At 41.4% G+C, this 13910-nt stretch overlaps 2 protein-coding genes across 3 annotated transcripts in view; one reads left to right on the top strand and one right to left on the bottom strand.

Moving 5' to 3' along the window:
* On the bottom strand, positions 1 to 6882 carry AIMP2 (aminoacyl tRNA synthetase complex interacting multifunctional protein 2). 2 transcript variants are annotated; one of them, XM_030211634.1, is made up of 4 exons: positions 6661 to 6882; positions 3523 to 3729; positions 1820 to 2051; positions 1 to 740 (listed from the first exon to the last, which is right to left on the bottom strand). In XM_030211634.1, the coding sequence occupies exons 1-4, from the start codon at positions 6769 to 6771 to the stop codon at positions 349 to 351; spliced, it is 942 nt and encodes a 313-aa protein (XP_030067494.1). In that variant the 5' UTR covers positions 6772 to 6882; the 3' UTR covers positions 1 to 348. The 2 variants fall into 2 exon arrangements, with proteins under 2 accessions (XP_030067494.1, XP_030067495.1); XM_030211635.1 differs by having other exon boundaries at positions 6757 to 6881.
* A 411-nt stretch (positions 6883 to 7293) lies between these two features.
* Positions 7294 to 13910, top strand: part of PMS2 (PMS1 homolog 2, mismatch repair system component) — a 32697-nt gene continuing 26080 nt past the window's right edge. The window contains exons 1-5 of the mRNA XM_030212955.1: positions 7294 to 7511; positions 9857 to 9996; positions 10890 to 10976; positions 11666 to 11768; positions 13257 to 13440. Coding sequence (XP_030068815.1) covers positions 7498 to 7511; positions 9857 to 9996; positions 10890 to 10976; positions 11666 to 11768; positions 13257 to 13440 — 528 coding nt within the window. The 5' untranslated portion in view covers positions 7294 to 7497. The remainder of the gene's footprint in view (positions 7512 to 9856; positions 9997 to 10889; positions 10977 to 11665; positions 11769 to 13256; positions 13441 to 13910) is intronic.

Genomic DNA, 13910 nt, shown 5'->3' with positions numbered 1-13910 from the left:
TTATGTCAGACAATAGTTTATTAGAATACATTAAACAACTTCTTAGAACCCATAGCCTTTCCACAACTGCTGCAAGTGCCATGCAGAAGTGTTCTCCTTTTAAATACAACGATCTTGCTTTTTCAGAGCCAACCTTTCATTTAATGACTGTTTTATCATCACATGCTTTCCCTTGCTGAGGTAATGCTTCTTTTCATACTAGGAAACCTGTTCTAGATAATACATAGACACTTGTTCAAAATGTATGTAATAACCAAAGGAAAAACACCCGACTAAAACTATCAAAAGCAACTTCTGCCAGGTCAAAAACAAGGTTATTTAAAAAGTAGTAATATGAGGTTAAAGTATTTATTTCAATAGTTTCAGTACCATGTTGAAAGGGGGCAAGTTCTCACAGGATTTCATCCACTTCTGGACATTGGCTGGGGCAGCATTTGCATTTCCAGTCTGCTGAACAGCACACCAAGCTACAATATCTGCTACAGTAAGCTCATTCCCCACCAACCACAGTGATTTGCCCAGGGCAGTATTCATGGAGCGCAGAACAGCTGCTTTCTCTTTACTACTACCCTCTTTTAGTTGAAAAATTGCTGTATCCACCCAGCTGTCTATCAGAGTTAATGTTACTGCATTGAGCGTATGCTTATGGTCTAAGAGTGAGAAGAGAAGTCTTGCAATATTGCCTTCTCCTTCAATGGGACACATGTTCTGAATACTGAACTTCATCTGTGGCTTAGAAACTGCAAGAAAAACGAAATTACACAAATTTAATTGTTGTATGATTCTCTCTCCCCCCCCCCCCCCCCCCCCCGAAGTAAACTTTCCACCCCATATTTCTCAAAATTCTTAACTGTTTTACAGTTTCCTTGCACATACTAACCTTAGCTTTCTATATCTACCCAAAAATTCACTGCTAGGTTCTAAACTAGCGCCTCCCCCTAAACCAGTTTTTTTTTTTTTTATTTTGACTGAAATTCAACAGTTTCAGCAGAAACCAAAAGCAGGCTGTGCTGCAAGACTTGATAGTCCAGTAGCCTCTTCGAAGTAGGAGCAATCCTCAGTTACTCCTGCCCATGCCAGCTCTGCACTCAAAATGGCTACTGCAACTTCCCGCAGCAGCCACGACTGTGGAGCCAGCATAGGCAAGAGCAACTGGGGATTGCTCCTGCCCTGATGAGGCCACCAGACCAGCAGAGCTTGTAGGCAGCAACAGCTTTCTGTTTGAGAGGGGGGGGGGGGGGGGGAGGAGTTTGTTTAGGTCTAAACAGATCAAATTCAGATTTTGCAACACTTTTTCTACTTCCCCCTTCTCCTCCATACACAATATGGGTTTAGTTAAGGCTCCATTGAGTAAAGTTTCAGCATCAAACCAAAAGGACAGATTCCTTCTTGTACCTGCACATAGGAACAGCAGGCGCTCTTGTCCCCCTTCTCCATCAATAGTTACTATCCTTTTAGCACTTTGTGTAAAGTGCTATTTTCTTTTGCTCTAATGTACCAGTCTTCATTTCACCATGTGTCCTAACACCCAGGCCTGAAGTAAGGGAGGGGTCTAGACACCAAAAAGAATACTTGAGTAACAACTTTCACAGGGAATCTTGCAAGTTAAGACTAAACGAAGTTTCTTATGCTCTTGTTTCTGCATAAAAAAAATGGATTTCATTCAAACTGCAGTTCTTTCTCCATTTTAGTAAACACAGAGGTACATATGAATTAAAACAAATTGGAATTAATCTTTCCCTGCTAAACTTTTATAAAAAGACATTAGCATACAGCCCCTAAGAGCTTGTCTTTTTTCCCATGAGAAATGTTTGCTTACCATCTTTCCAAATCAGAGTAAAGCCCAGCTGGTATTCCTGCCGTGAACGTTTGTTAGTCTGATCACCAAAGCATTTCAGGAGAGGCTCTGGCACATTTTTCACAGATGAGTGTGTATGAACCGCTGATAAAACTTTATAATGCTCACACAGCATGCTGTGCAGCACTATGAGAGACAGAGGAGGCAGAGATGGGTTTGCATTGATAACAATATCTCTCAGTGCACCATAATCCTACATGAAAAAATACATAGTGTTAATCAACTACATAAAGTAAATGCTACCACTTAACAGTATACAGTAGAATATACTAAGGCTTGTTCATGCCACTGATATGCAGCCTCACATTTTTGGTAAAGCTTGTTCCACTATAGTGTAACCTCAGCCACTCCTTACTGAGATGGTGTTCTTACAGGGTGCCATTCAAAAATAGGTATGGTAATATAAGCTGTGGCAGAAAAAATATGGACAATTATAATTTGTAGAAATAAAAGAACCATCTGGGGACAAAATTATTAAAACTAAACTGACCTCCACTTCTTTCACAAAAGACACAAACTAGAAAGACGTTCTGTTTTAGGGAACCTCAGATAAAATTCCGCAGCCCTGCATGTATCAAATCATTTCACCGCCCAAAATAGGTAACTAAATTGCTTATCTATATACACCTTTAAGTACTGCAATTTCTACAAGCAAAATGGCAAGAAATCAGATGATTCTAATTTCATGATGTTTCATAAGCAAGCTATTTAAGTGAAAGATTGAGTAATGAATTCAGAAAGGGAAGTGATATATAGACCTGGAATAAGAATAGCAGGATTTCCTACCCTATACTGTACTTCAACAGTAACAGATTGATTTTATTTATGTGTGAAAGAGTAGCTTAGTAGTCTGAGCACTGGGCTGATGAGGGAAACCCATTCAAATCCTACTACTACACCTTGTGCTCCTGGGCAAGTCCCTTAACCCTCCACTACCGCAGGTACTTAAGTTTGTAAGCCCTCCAGGGGATGGAAAAAAAAACCCTGTGTACGTGAATATAACTCACCTTGACTTATTACTGAAAAGGTATGAGTTAAATCTAAAATGTAGTTAAAAAAAAAAAAAAAAACTAACACACTGAACACTCAACCTGGTTTAAAAAGATTGTCATGTTTCTTTGTCCAACTTAGGGTCCTCTTTACACTAAAGTGTAATAGCATTTTTTAGCATTCTTTCAATGAGGCTTAGTAAACAGGACCCGTAGACTCTTAAGTCTGTAATAAGCATGTTTTGCTTCATTTTCTAGACTAAGAACATAAAATATTTTCCCTGCCATAAAAATTAAAGCTGAAGTACCTGAAGAAGAGGAACTATCAGAACCTCTCTTTTAAAAATGACTAAGATTTTGTCTTACTCTGCAAATAATTCAACAGCACTATACAGGTACTTATTTTGTACCTGGGGCAATGGAAGATGAAGTGACTTGCCCAGGGCTCAATTCTCATTGCAGCTCCTTATGACTCTCGGCAACTCACTTAAACCTTCATTGCCCCGGGTACAAAATAAGTACCTGTATATAATATGTAAACTACTTTGATTGTAACCACAAAGGCAACATATCAAATCCCATTCCCTCTCCCTTTAAATTTTGTCTCAGCAATGAGTGAAACACACATTTCCAGATTAACTAAGCTGCATTTAGCACTGTCTACGCAGAACTTGCCTTTCCAAGAACTGAGTCTAGGTCTGCAGTGCTTGTGCTTAAAGGAGTACATTCATCAGCTTGAATGATGCTAGTTACATCCAAGTCAGCATCTGGAGTTTGTATCATCTTTGACAACCCATCAACTGCAGCTTTCAGTTCATACAAGCGTTTCAAGATTTCCTCTTGACGGGCTTCAAGTGTTTGGAGTGATGGGTCAGCCTCCTCCTAAACATAAAACACTATAGTTAATAAAAGAAATATTGGATAATAAATGCTGGAAGCATGCATTTTTAATTTACAAATGTGACTTACATAAACACAAATGAAAATAGTGAGCTCCTGCACATTTTATGATATTTAGGACCTGATTTACAACAGCTTTATTCCCATTTTGTTTCTATAGGGAGAAGAGCTTAGAAAATCAAGTCCTTCATGTATACAGTATTTATAGTAGTATTCAAATAATTAAGTTTATTTCTCCAGAGACAACCTATGCACTTTACTGGTTGTACCTTCTTGCAACAATAATTGCAGATAGCAAGGAAAAATATTATTTCAGATACTAGTGAAAAGACAATGGTTTACTTAAGACTGAAATCCAGATCATGAGGATTATTTATCATTACAACAAATTGCCACAGCTTAGTTCAGAACTGTATGCATCTACTAGGGGGAAAGGGACTTGATATACTGCCTTTCTATGGTTTTTGCAACTATGTTCAAAGCAGTTTACGTGGAGGGGCATAATCGAGCGGGGACGACCATCTCTAAGGACGTCCCGGTGAAGGGGCGGGGAAACCCATATTATCGAAACAAGATGGGTGTCCATCTTTTGTTTCTATAATACGGTCGGGGACGCCCAAATCTCAACATTTAGGTCGACCTAAATGTTGAGATGGTTGTCCCAGATTTTCTGCCATAATGGAAACCGAGGACGCCCATCTCAAAAACAACCAAATCCAAGGCATTTGGTCGTGGGAGGAGCCAGCATTCTTAGTGCACTGGTCCCCCTGACATGCCAGGACACCAACCGGGCATCCTAGGGGGCACTGCAGTGGACTTCACAAATTGCTCCCAGGTGCATAGCACCACTACCATAGCCCTAAGGGGTGAAGGGGGGCACTTACATGTGGATCCAGTGGGTTTCGGGTGAGTTTTGAAGGGCTCACATTTACCAGCACAAGTGTAACAGGTAGCGGGGATGCGCCTGGGTCCGCCTGCCTGAAGTGCACTGCACCCACTAAAACTGCTCCAGGGACTCACAGTGAACAAAAATTCAGTGGTGGCCCTTGATCTCCAATCCCCCCCCCCCCCCCTCCAGATTTCCCTGGTGGCTTAAGTGGCTCCCTTGCACCTCCTAACCATCTCCCCCTCAAAAAATACCTTGAGGCTCAAGAGGACATTCATACTCCCCCCAACACCTCTAGAGCTGCAGACAGGAAATATGCTGCACATTCCCTCCTGTCTCTATATTATCTTGGAAGGAATCAGCACTTCACACCACATAAAGTGTCACAATGCACGCCACTGGATCAGTCAGGCAGGTATACCAACCCTATGTGTGAATCCCAAAGCTCAAAACAACGTGTGAAAAGAAAACCTTATTCAATTGCCCGAATCCTAATATACCATAAATGGTCCATGTATATACAAAACTATAATCTTGATATATTGACCACAGAATGCATTTATGAATCCCAAAGCATCATGGAGAGTCGAGTACCTTCATTTCCTAAGATGAAGGCAAGAGCAAATGGGCCATCAAGGCTTTTGTTCTGTGTGAGGGGTAGGGCACTAGAATTGGAGAGTCTGGCCTTCCCCCCCTCCCTTTGTGTTAGTGGTCGAGCCAATCCCTGCTCACATTGATATGAAGGCAATATTTATGTATGTTCTGACCGGGCTCACAATCTAATTTTGTACCCGAGGCAATGGAGGGTTAAGTGACTTCCCAATATCACAAGCAGTAACAGTGGGATTTGAATCGGTAACCTCTGAATATCAAGACCGGTGCTCTAACCACTAGGCCACTCCTCCTGTTATTTAATGCTATATGCAAGGAGCTTGCTGTGTTATGCAGGGCTTACTGCATTGACCTCAAGCCCTAATGTCCTGCAACTGATGAACAAAGTGAAAGTGAAACAAACATCCTTATTCAGAATGTTTACCCATTTTTGGAATGGCCCTATCAACAGAAGTAAACTTAGGGCAGGTTTTGAGCAGGAATGTTTGATAAGATAACTATACAAATCAGTATAGCTTCTCACCCCTTTCTTGGAATCACATGCAGCCAGTCTGGTTTTCATGATTTTACAAGCAACAGGTCGCCTGAAAACACTGGGTATGCCTCCAGTAGAGTACCGAATCACTGGTCTAGAATTGCATTACCCTAACTTCTGCAGGCTTACTACTTGTTATTCCCCTGACCGCTTCAGTGGCATAGCCACACGTGGACCTATTAGGGCTCAGGCCCACCCAACAGTAGCACATGTCTAGTAGTAGCTGGTGGGGATCCCAAGCGCCACCAGCTGAAGTCTTCCTCCTGATGGTAACGAAATGTTACTGTCCACGATACCAGCATATACGCATGCTTGTTTGGTGGGGGGTGGGAGAGAGAGAACACTTGTTGCCCACCCACTTCTTGCCTAGGCCCACCTAAAATCTGTTGTCTGGCTACGCCCAGACGCACCCCTCACTACAGATCCACAATACTGACGGGGCAAGATGGGAGTCTTTCCATCACTGCCAGCGCAAATGTTTACCTGGGTGACGCCATTCAGCTAGCTTCTCGACACATCAGCCCTGATTGACTTTCCCAGCAATGGAGATGCGTGGAAAGTGGAACCGTGCTGATTAGTTTTTTTACATAAAGCAAGGAGATGTTATCAAACTTCCTTGTTTTAAAAAGCCGGGGCTCCGAGTCACTTAGGATAACAGAACCTTAGCCAACACAGGGCACGTGTCACTTTCTGTAACGACGAACCGGCAACCAGGCCGCCCAGTTTTTCCGATAAACAGCGAGGAAAAGCGTGTACTCGGGACCGGGAGTAAGGTTTTTCCTTTTCGTTCTCTTGTCTGGTCGCACGTGCGGCCCAAGAAGTTCCATGTTCCCGGCGTACCGCGGGGGTCATACAGATTCCTCCCCTAACCATGTCCTACCTGATCGACTGCTCCGCAGTTCCCCTGGATGTTAGGTAACTTGTACATGCAAGTGGGCAAATCTAGCTCAATCCCGCTGCAGACATATGGATTTACCTTGTACATGGGCATAGCTGCCACGAAGCGTAAAACAAAAAGGTGCGAGAAGCAAAGCAATACCAGCACTGCAACAAGACCGACCGTGAGTTTACGCCCCACCCCTACTAGAGCCACACGACAGAAACACCACCAATCGGATTCGGCACCAAAGACAGACGCAGAAACGCCGCTGGTGGTTCGCTCTGAGGTCAGACTCAGAGAGGGAATCATGCGTTCCAAGCCTCGTTCTTGGCCGACTAGGCTGTGAAAGTGTTTTGCAATGAAGTTTGAAATATTTGCCTTCTCTAACTCCCCAAGCTGTTACAATTACGTTTGTTTTGTTTCAAAGCTATGGCTGAGGAGAGATTTTCTTACACCAAAAAAGGGGAACCTATTTTTCGTGCACCGATAAAACAGAGAAGCAAATGGGAAAACCTTAGCAGTTATGCGGAAGTGGAGGATGTTAAAATAGGCCGAACTTTTAATTCAGCGGCCAATAACGGAAGAGGCAATCTGGTTGGCTCCTTGGCTTTAGATGTGGAACAGTTTGACGTATCAGAGTGTTGCATGGGAAATGCGCCCACTACACTTTTGGACCTGCAGAGTTTGGCGCCCGTTATGGAGTTCCTTCGGTCACTTTTGCTAGGTTTAATCCCTTTATCAGGGAGCGTGATTGCTGTCTTGCTGTATGAGGTTTAAATATGCACCATGATGTTATTAGCCTGGGTCAGCTTTTTGCATCTGGCCTAAATTTGTACTATGGAGGTGGTTTGGTGAGTGCTATTAATTTATGTAGGCATTGAAGAGAGTTGAATCTTCAGTACATGCATTATTGAATTAAATAATATTCAAACACATTGTAATGACAGGAGTCGAACTTTCATAGCTTTTAAAATTTTCTTCATGAATAGCTGATACTTTTTGTAGCTTTTAAAATTTTGTTCATAGCTGATACTTTTTGTAGGCAATATGGTTCTATTCTGATTTTGCTACAGTTTCTGGAAATGTTCTTTTTTGGTAGTAGGTAGCAGCATGCATAATGGGAAGACTGTTTTCAAAGCAGTTTATCTGAGTAAATTGGCCTATCAGAAAAATAGATACCCACAGTCCGGCTAAAAAGATATACAGCTTTCTAATCAATACCACGTACAGCCAGGTTGTAAGGAGGCATCCATGCCCATGGAGAAATCTAACAGGCATCCATGACATCATAGGGACTAACTCGGTGGGTCCTGATTACAGAGCAACCCTCAGTATTGAGCAGGGTCCTTTATTGTACCCAAGGAGAGGTAATTTGCATTATGTTTGGCACCTACAATCATTTTGAAATGTTGGCACCAAAGTGTGACATAGGCAGTGGCCCACTAGTACTCTGGCCTTACCAATATTTTAAGCTTGGGGGCAGGGCCAGAAATTGGTTTGTTTGCCCCTTCAACAAAAAAGGTGTCCCACTGCCCCTGCATGATATTTTCATAAGTATGCATGTATTTTAACTACCCACACAAAAGCATAGGTGCAAAATATGTGGCTGCTTTTAAGGTGCATGCTTTACATTACTTTTTTAAAATTATTATTGTACTTTAAGACTATGTTATATTTTGGGTACTTGAAAATTGCTGCCATATTCCAGAGTACTTTCTAGGTGAAGTGGAAACAGTTTGTCACCATATCACAATAACTTGGTTTTTATACTTGTGTTTTATTTATTTGATGTACTGCTTACTCATTTGCATATCTGAGCAGTTTGCAATTAAAAACATCTCCAAAACATAAATCAAAATCCTCTGAATAAATATGATTTTAGGATTGTATGTGTGCCTTCTGACTTCCATGCTTTCTGTTCACTTATATTAAACTGTATTTAGCAAGTACTGGGGGGGGGGGGGGACATAATTACATTGTCACACACCATTTCACCTCTAGGTTATTGGCTTCTAGTCCAGCTGACCAGTGTGGAATGAGTGGTGGTTTCAGCCCAGCAACATTGCAGAGGTGTCCATATGCTCTTGCCAGGTGCACACCTGGTCACTTTTGACAGGGGCAAAGGAAAAGAAATACAACTATTTTTTATACCATTATTAACCAGATTTATCCTTGTTTGCTCCAGAAAACAATCTGTGAGCATGAAGTTGTATTCTTATTTATACAGTAGCTGATCCTTGTTTCCTGTTTCTAGTAAAAGCAGTCACGTGTGAGTGTTGCTGGGATTAGAATCAAATCAAAGTGTATTCTTAGGGCCCTGTTTACTAAGGTGCGCTAGCGTTTTTATTGCGTGCTAAAATTAGTGTTTGCTAAACACTAGAGATGCCCATATATTCCCATGGTTGTCTCTAGCATAGCCTGTGTCTGTAGCACAGCTTAGTAAAGAGGGCCCTTAGTCCATTTTTATTATGAAGTTTTCTGAACAAAATTATTCACAAATACATATTTGTTAGCTAAGGGTCATTCCTACATGGGTGATTCCTGCGCACTAAGGTAATTTTTCTGCAGGAGTAAAATGGCTGATTTTTCTATTTTCACTATTAATGGCCATGCACTAATTTTCCCATTAGTGCATGAGCCCCTATCACCACCCATTATAAGAACATAAGAATAGTCATACTGGGCCAGACCAGTAGTCCATTTAGACCAGTATCTTGCTTCCAACAGGGGCCAATTCAGGTCACAAGTACCTGGCAGAAACCTCCATTGCCTCAGGTACAGACTTAGATTGTGAGCCCACCTGGGACAGAGAAATATCCAGTGTCCCTGAGTGTAACTCACCTTGAGCTACTACTGAAAAAGGTGTCAGCAAAATCTAAATAAATAAATAAAATAAATACGTTGTGTCCCAAAGGATTTTTAAGAATAGTGTAGTTGATTTCCATGATATGCATCAGCTTTCAAACGAATATATCTTAAATTAGCAGTATCCAATAAAAGTCTACTAAAGGACTGTCAGTTTAAATCAGGATGCATTTATAGGCAAGTTGAGAGGTTTGGTTGGGGGGGAGGGATGGTCTATGGAAAGAAAGCTATCATTTTTTCACCCTCAGTTGTCAGACCAAGGGATAAGTTGGTAGGAAAGTGATGTTACTGCTTCGGTATGATTTATACTTTAAATTTCTTTTTTTTACAGTGTAGAACCCGCTAAAGTAATCAAACCTATAGACTGTAAGTCAGTTCATCAGATCTGCTCAGGACAGGTTGTGCTGAATCTGGGCACAGCAGTGAAAGAACTGGTGGAAAACAGTTTAGATGCTGGAGCAACAAGTATTGGTATGTCCATCATTTTCCGTCTGCATTTATTAGAATGTGACATATTAATAGTTTAATTTTAGCAAAAGAACAGTGAGGTGTAAATCCAAATAAGATCAAAATTCAATACTGAACATAGCTATTAAACAAAAAATATATATATTTTGCAGCTCCCCTACAGATTGAACATGGAGAGGGAAGACTGATTTTCAAGCTTCAGTCAATAAATGATAATCATTAGGTCCCCTGTGAACCAGTCCGATTTTTGTTTTTTCTTATCCTATTAAAAATATCATTATATATATATATATATATATATATATATATATATATATATATATATATATATATATATATATGAGGTCTTTCAAAAAAAAAAAAAAAGAATACAGACAGAAGCAAATTTAAAAATAAGAAAATACCTTTTCCACTCCTAACAGTAATGCAGAGAACGTCATCTCCATGGGGGACATTAAAATATGCTGTATTTCAGTTGGGGAAATCTGCAGCAAGCTAAGAGGCCCTTTTACCAAAATGTGGCCTCTGCACGACAATCGCACGCACCGAGGCCACCTTTTACTGCTACCAGTAAAAAGGCCTGTTTTAATTTTTTTAAAAGGGACAGTAAATGGCTGTGCGGTAACGAAAAAAATTGCCACATGGCCATGTACTGCTGGAGCCCTTACGAGGCGGTGAAGGCTCCAGCGCTAATCGAGCAACACCACCACTGAGTAAACCCCCCCCCCCCCCCCAGCACAAGGAAATGCAAAGGTAGCCCTACCACCCCTTGGTAAAAGGTCCCTTAAAAGCAGTGATTGTGTATATAGCACTAAGTGGTATCTGCTGGGCCAATTCCTAAGGCCACCTAGCAGTGGTAATGTTCTGTTGCTAAAGATCCTTTTTAATTATTTTAGACATAAAGCTGAAAGAATATGGAACTGAATACATGGAAGTTTCAGATAATGGTTGTGGAGTACAAGAAAAAAACTTTGAAGGCTTAAGTAAGTTGAATCTTTTTATCTTCTACTACTACTTAACATTTCTAAAGCGCTACTAGGGTTACGCAGCGCTGTACAGTTTAACATAGAAGGACAGTCCCTGCTCAAGGAGCTTACAATCTAAAGGACAAATGTACAGTCCGTCAAATAGGGGCAGTCAAATTGGGCAGTCTAGATTTCCTGGATAGAGGTACAATGGTTAGATGCCGAAAGTGACATTGAAGAGGTGGGCTTTGAGCAAGGATTTGAAGATGGGCAGGGAGGGGGCTTGGCGTGAGGGCTCAGGAAGTTTATTCCAAGCATAGGGTGAGGCGAGGCAGAAAGGGCGGAGCCTGGAGTTGGCGGTGGTGGAGAAGGGTACTAAGAGAAGGGATTTTCTGAGTAAAATTTTTTAAAGTTCTGCTTTAGATGTTGATTATAATTTGAAGACATTTGGATAAATATTAGGAGATCTAAGCTTTATTTTAGTTCCCTATTTAATACAATTTTCCATACAGCTGGTGGCTTTAGCTAGAAAATCTAAATTTTCATGAGTCTTTGTATGGATAGTATCTAGTGTAACATACTTATGGAGTGTTACACATTGTAATTCTTCATTTATTGAGCAAAAGCAGTTATGAAATTGTCTGTGATCAGTTAAGTTGGGTGTATTACATATATACTCAATACCATTTTACCAATCCTTTTTCCAGCTCTGAAGCACCACACGTCCAAGCTCCAGGATTTCTCTGATCTAGTTCACGTGGCAACATTTGGGTTCCGAGGAGAGGCTCTGAGTTCACTGTGTGCATTAAGGTAGTAATGTTAACCTTCACGAGGGTTCAGGTTGAATCTCCATATGTCTCTTGAAATTTGAAGCCCGGAATTATTCATTTTTAGTTATTCTAAACTTATTTTTATTTGACTTCTTCCAGTAGCAAATTGAGGTCCTTTCACCAAGCAATGCTAACATGTGGCCAGCGGTAGCCCCAATGCAGGTCTTTCCCGCACACTAAGGCCACTTTTAGCGCGCAGTAAAAGGCACATTTTTATCTTCATCCAATAATGGCTGTGCGCTAATTTCCCCATTAGCACGTGAGCCCCTGTCGCCACCTATTACGTAGGTGGGAAGGTCTCGTGCGCTAGCCACGTGCTAATCAGCATGCGGCGATGTAGCTGTGCTAACTGTTTAGCGCAGTAAACGCCTACTCTTCGTTCCCCGACCTGCCCCCAGTGCTAAAAAATAAAATCTATTTTTTCGCATGCACAGTTGCCAAAATTACCGTGGATCCCCTAAGCGTGTTCCACAGTAATGCATTTTGGGCCTCTTTTATCAAGCCACGCAAGCGGTTCCCGGTGCGGTAATGCCGACAAAGCCCATTCACTTTGAATGGGCTCCATCAGTATTGCTGTTCAGCATTTTTTTTTGTGTGTTATATGCCATTTATTGTATTAGCATGTGGTTTTCTTTATCTGTTTGTGCTGTTTCAACTTGCTATAGTAAATGAAGCCATTAAATTAAAATTGCCATTGGCAGAGTTTTGAAAATGTACCTTACGCTCCCCTGTGGCAAGTCCATTTTCTTGGGTGACAGCCTCAGGAGTGGGAGAGAAGAGTCTTTGTTCTGAGGAAAGAAGGAGGAGGTACCTTAAGCCTTGATCAGGGCCCTTGGGGCAGAGGAGGAAGAAATGTTGGGGTCTGGAAGAAGACCAAGAAAGCACAGGAATGAGAGGCCTGTAGAAAGTAAAGTGAGGAGAGGGAAGAAGTGGGTTCGCAAGGGACAAGGTCTAGAAGAGGGGAGAGGACTGCTTTTGTCTTGGAGGTGGATTGTAACAGGAATATAATCAGGGTGTACTGAATGGGATGAAGGGTGGTATGGAGGAGGAGATTGAGAGGGATGCATTTGGGTGGGGATGAGTTATATCTGCTGGGGAGAATCCAGAATGCAGTTGTCATATATTTCTGTGACCATCACCTTTCACTCACCCCTACAAAAAAAAAACCCCAATTATTGGAGCAGGAGGCTGAAATGGAAAGCAGGTACATGGCGAGTGCATTTTATTCTTGGTAAGTAGATTCTTAACCATTTCTAGTCTTAGTATTAAACTTCTAGTCTTATTGAGCACATTTTACATATACCATGCTTTATATTTTGGAAATAATTTGGTGCATTTATCAGGTGACCTTAGTATCCAGGATCTCTTGATCCCTCATTGCTAGTCTTAAGACACTGTAATATTTATTCAAGTAACCTCGGTTGTTTATATATTTTTCTTTTTTTTTCTGCTTTTTTTTTTTTTCTAGTGATGTTACTATCATTACCTGTCACAAATCAGCAAAGGTTGGGACTCGTTTAGTATTTGATCAGAATGGAAAAATTATTCAGAAAGTGCCTTTTCCCCGCCAGCAGGGAACCACGGTCAGCGTTCAGCAGCTGTTTTATACTTTGCCTGTACGACATAAAGAATTACAGCGAAATGCTAAAAAGGTACATGCAGAAAAGATGTCTGAACAGAAAGGGAAGAAAGCATTTTAACTCTGCCAGTCTAGGAAAAAAGTGTATTTGAATGCTAGTTGATTACTGCTTATCAAGCCACACACCTTGAGTAGGCTTCATTGGTAGCTGGGTATATTGATGCTAGTTTATGGAAGAACTGTCAAAGCAAGCTCTGAAACCACAAAGGAAACAAAACTTTTAATGGGGAAAATGGGGAAATCCCACTGCTTATTTCTGGGAAGCTTGCCAGGTGCCCTTGGCCTGGATTGGCCGCTGTCGTGGACAGGATGCTGGGCTCGATGGACCCTTGGTCTTTTCCCAGTATGGCATTACTTATGTACTTATGGGATAAGCAGCATAAAATGTTTTGTACTTTTTTGGGGATCTTGCCAGGTATTTGTGACCTGGATTGGCCACTGTTGGAAACAGGATGCTGGGCTTGATGGACCTTTGGTCTGTAC

The sequence above is a fragment of the Microcaecilia unicolor genome, chromosome 8, assembly GCF_901765095.1.
Source record: "Microcaecilia unicolor chromosome 8, aMicUni1.1, whole genome shotgun sequence".
Classification (NCBI taxonomy): domain Eukaryota; kingdom Metazoa; phylum Chordata; class Amphibia; order Gymnophiona; family Siphonopidae; genus Microcaecilia; species Microcaecilia unicolor.
This window is presented reverse-complemented; position numbering and strand designations above follow the sequence as displayed.

What these genes read in the sequence shown, in the direction of transcription:
- AIMP2 (XM_030211634.1), bottom strand. Translation starts at nt 6,771, where the DNA reads ATGCCCATGTACAAGGTAAATCCATATGTCTGCAGCGGGATTGAGCTA. An exon ending in ACTGCGGAGCAGTCGATCAG is followed by an intron (nt 3,730 to 6,660) that starts GTAGGACATGGT and finishes TTTTATGTTTAG; the next exon opens with GAGGAGGCTGACCCATCACT. An exon ending in TAGACTCAGTTCTTGGAAAG is followed by an intron (nt 2,052 to 3,522) that starts GCAAGTTCTGCG and finishes TTTTTCATGTAG; the next exon opens with GATTATGGTGCACTGAGAGA.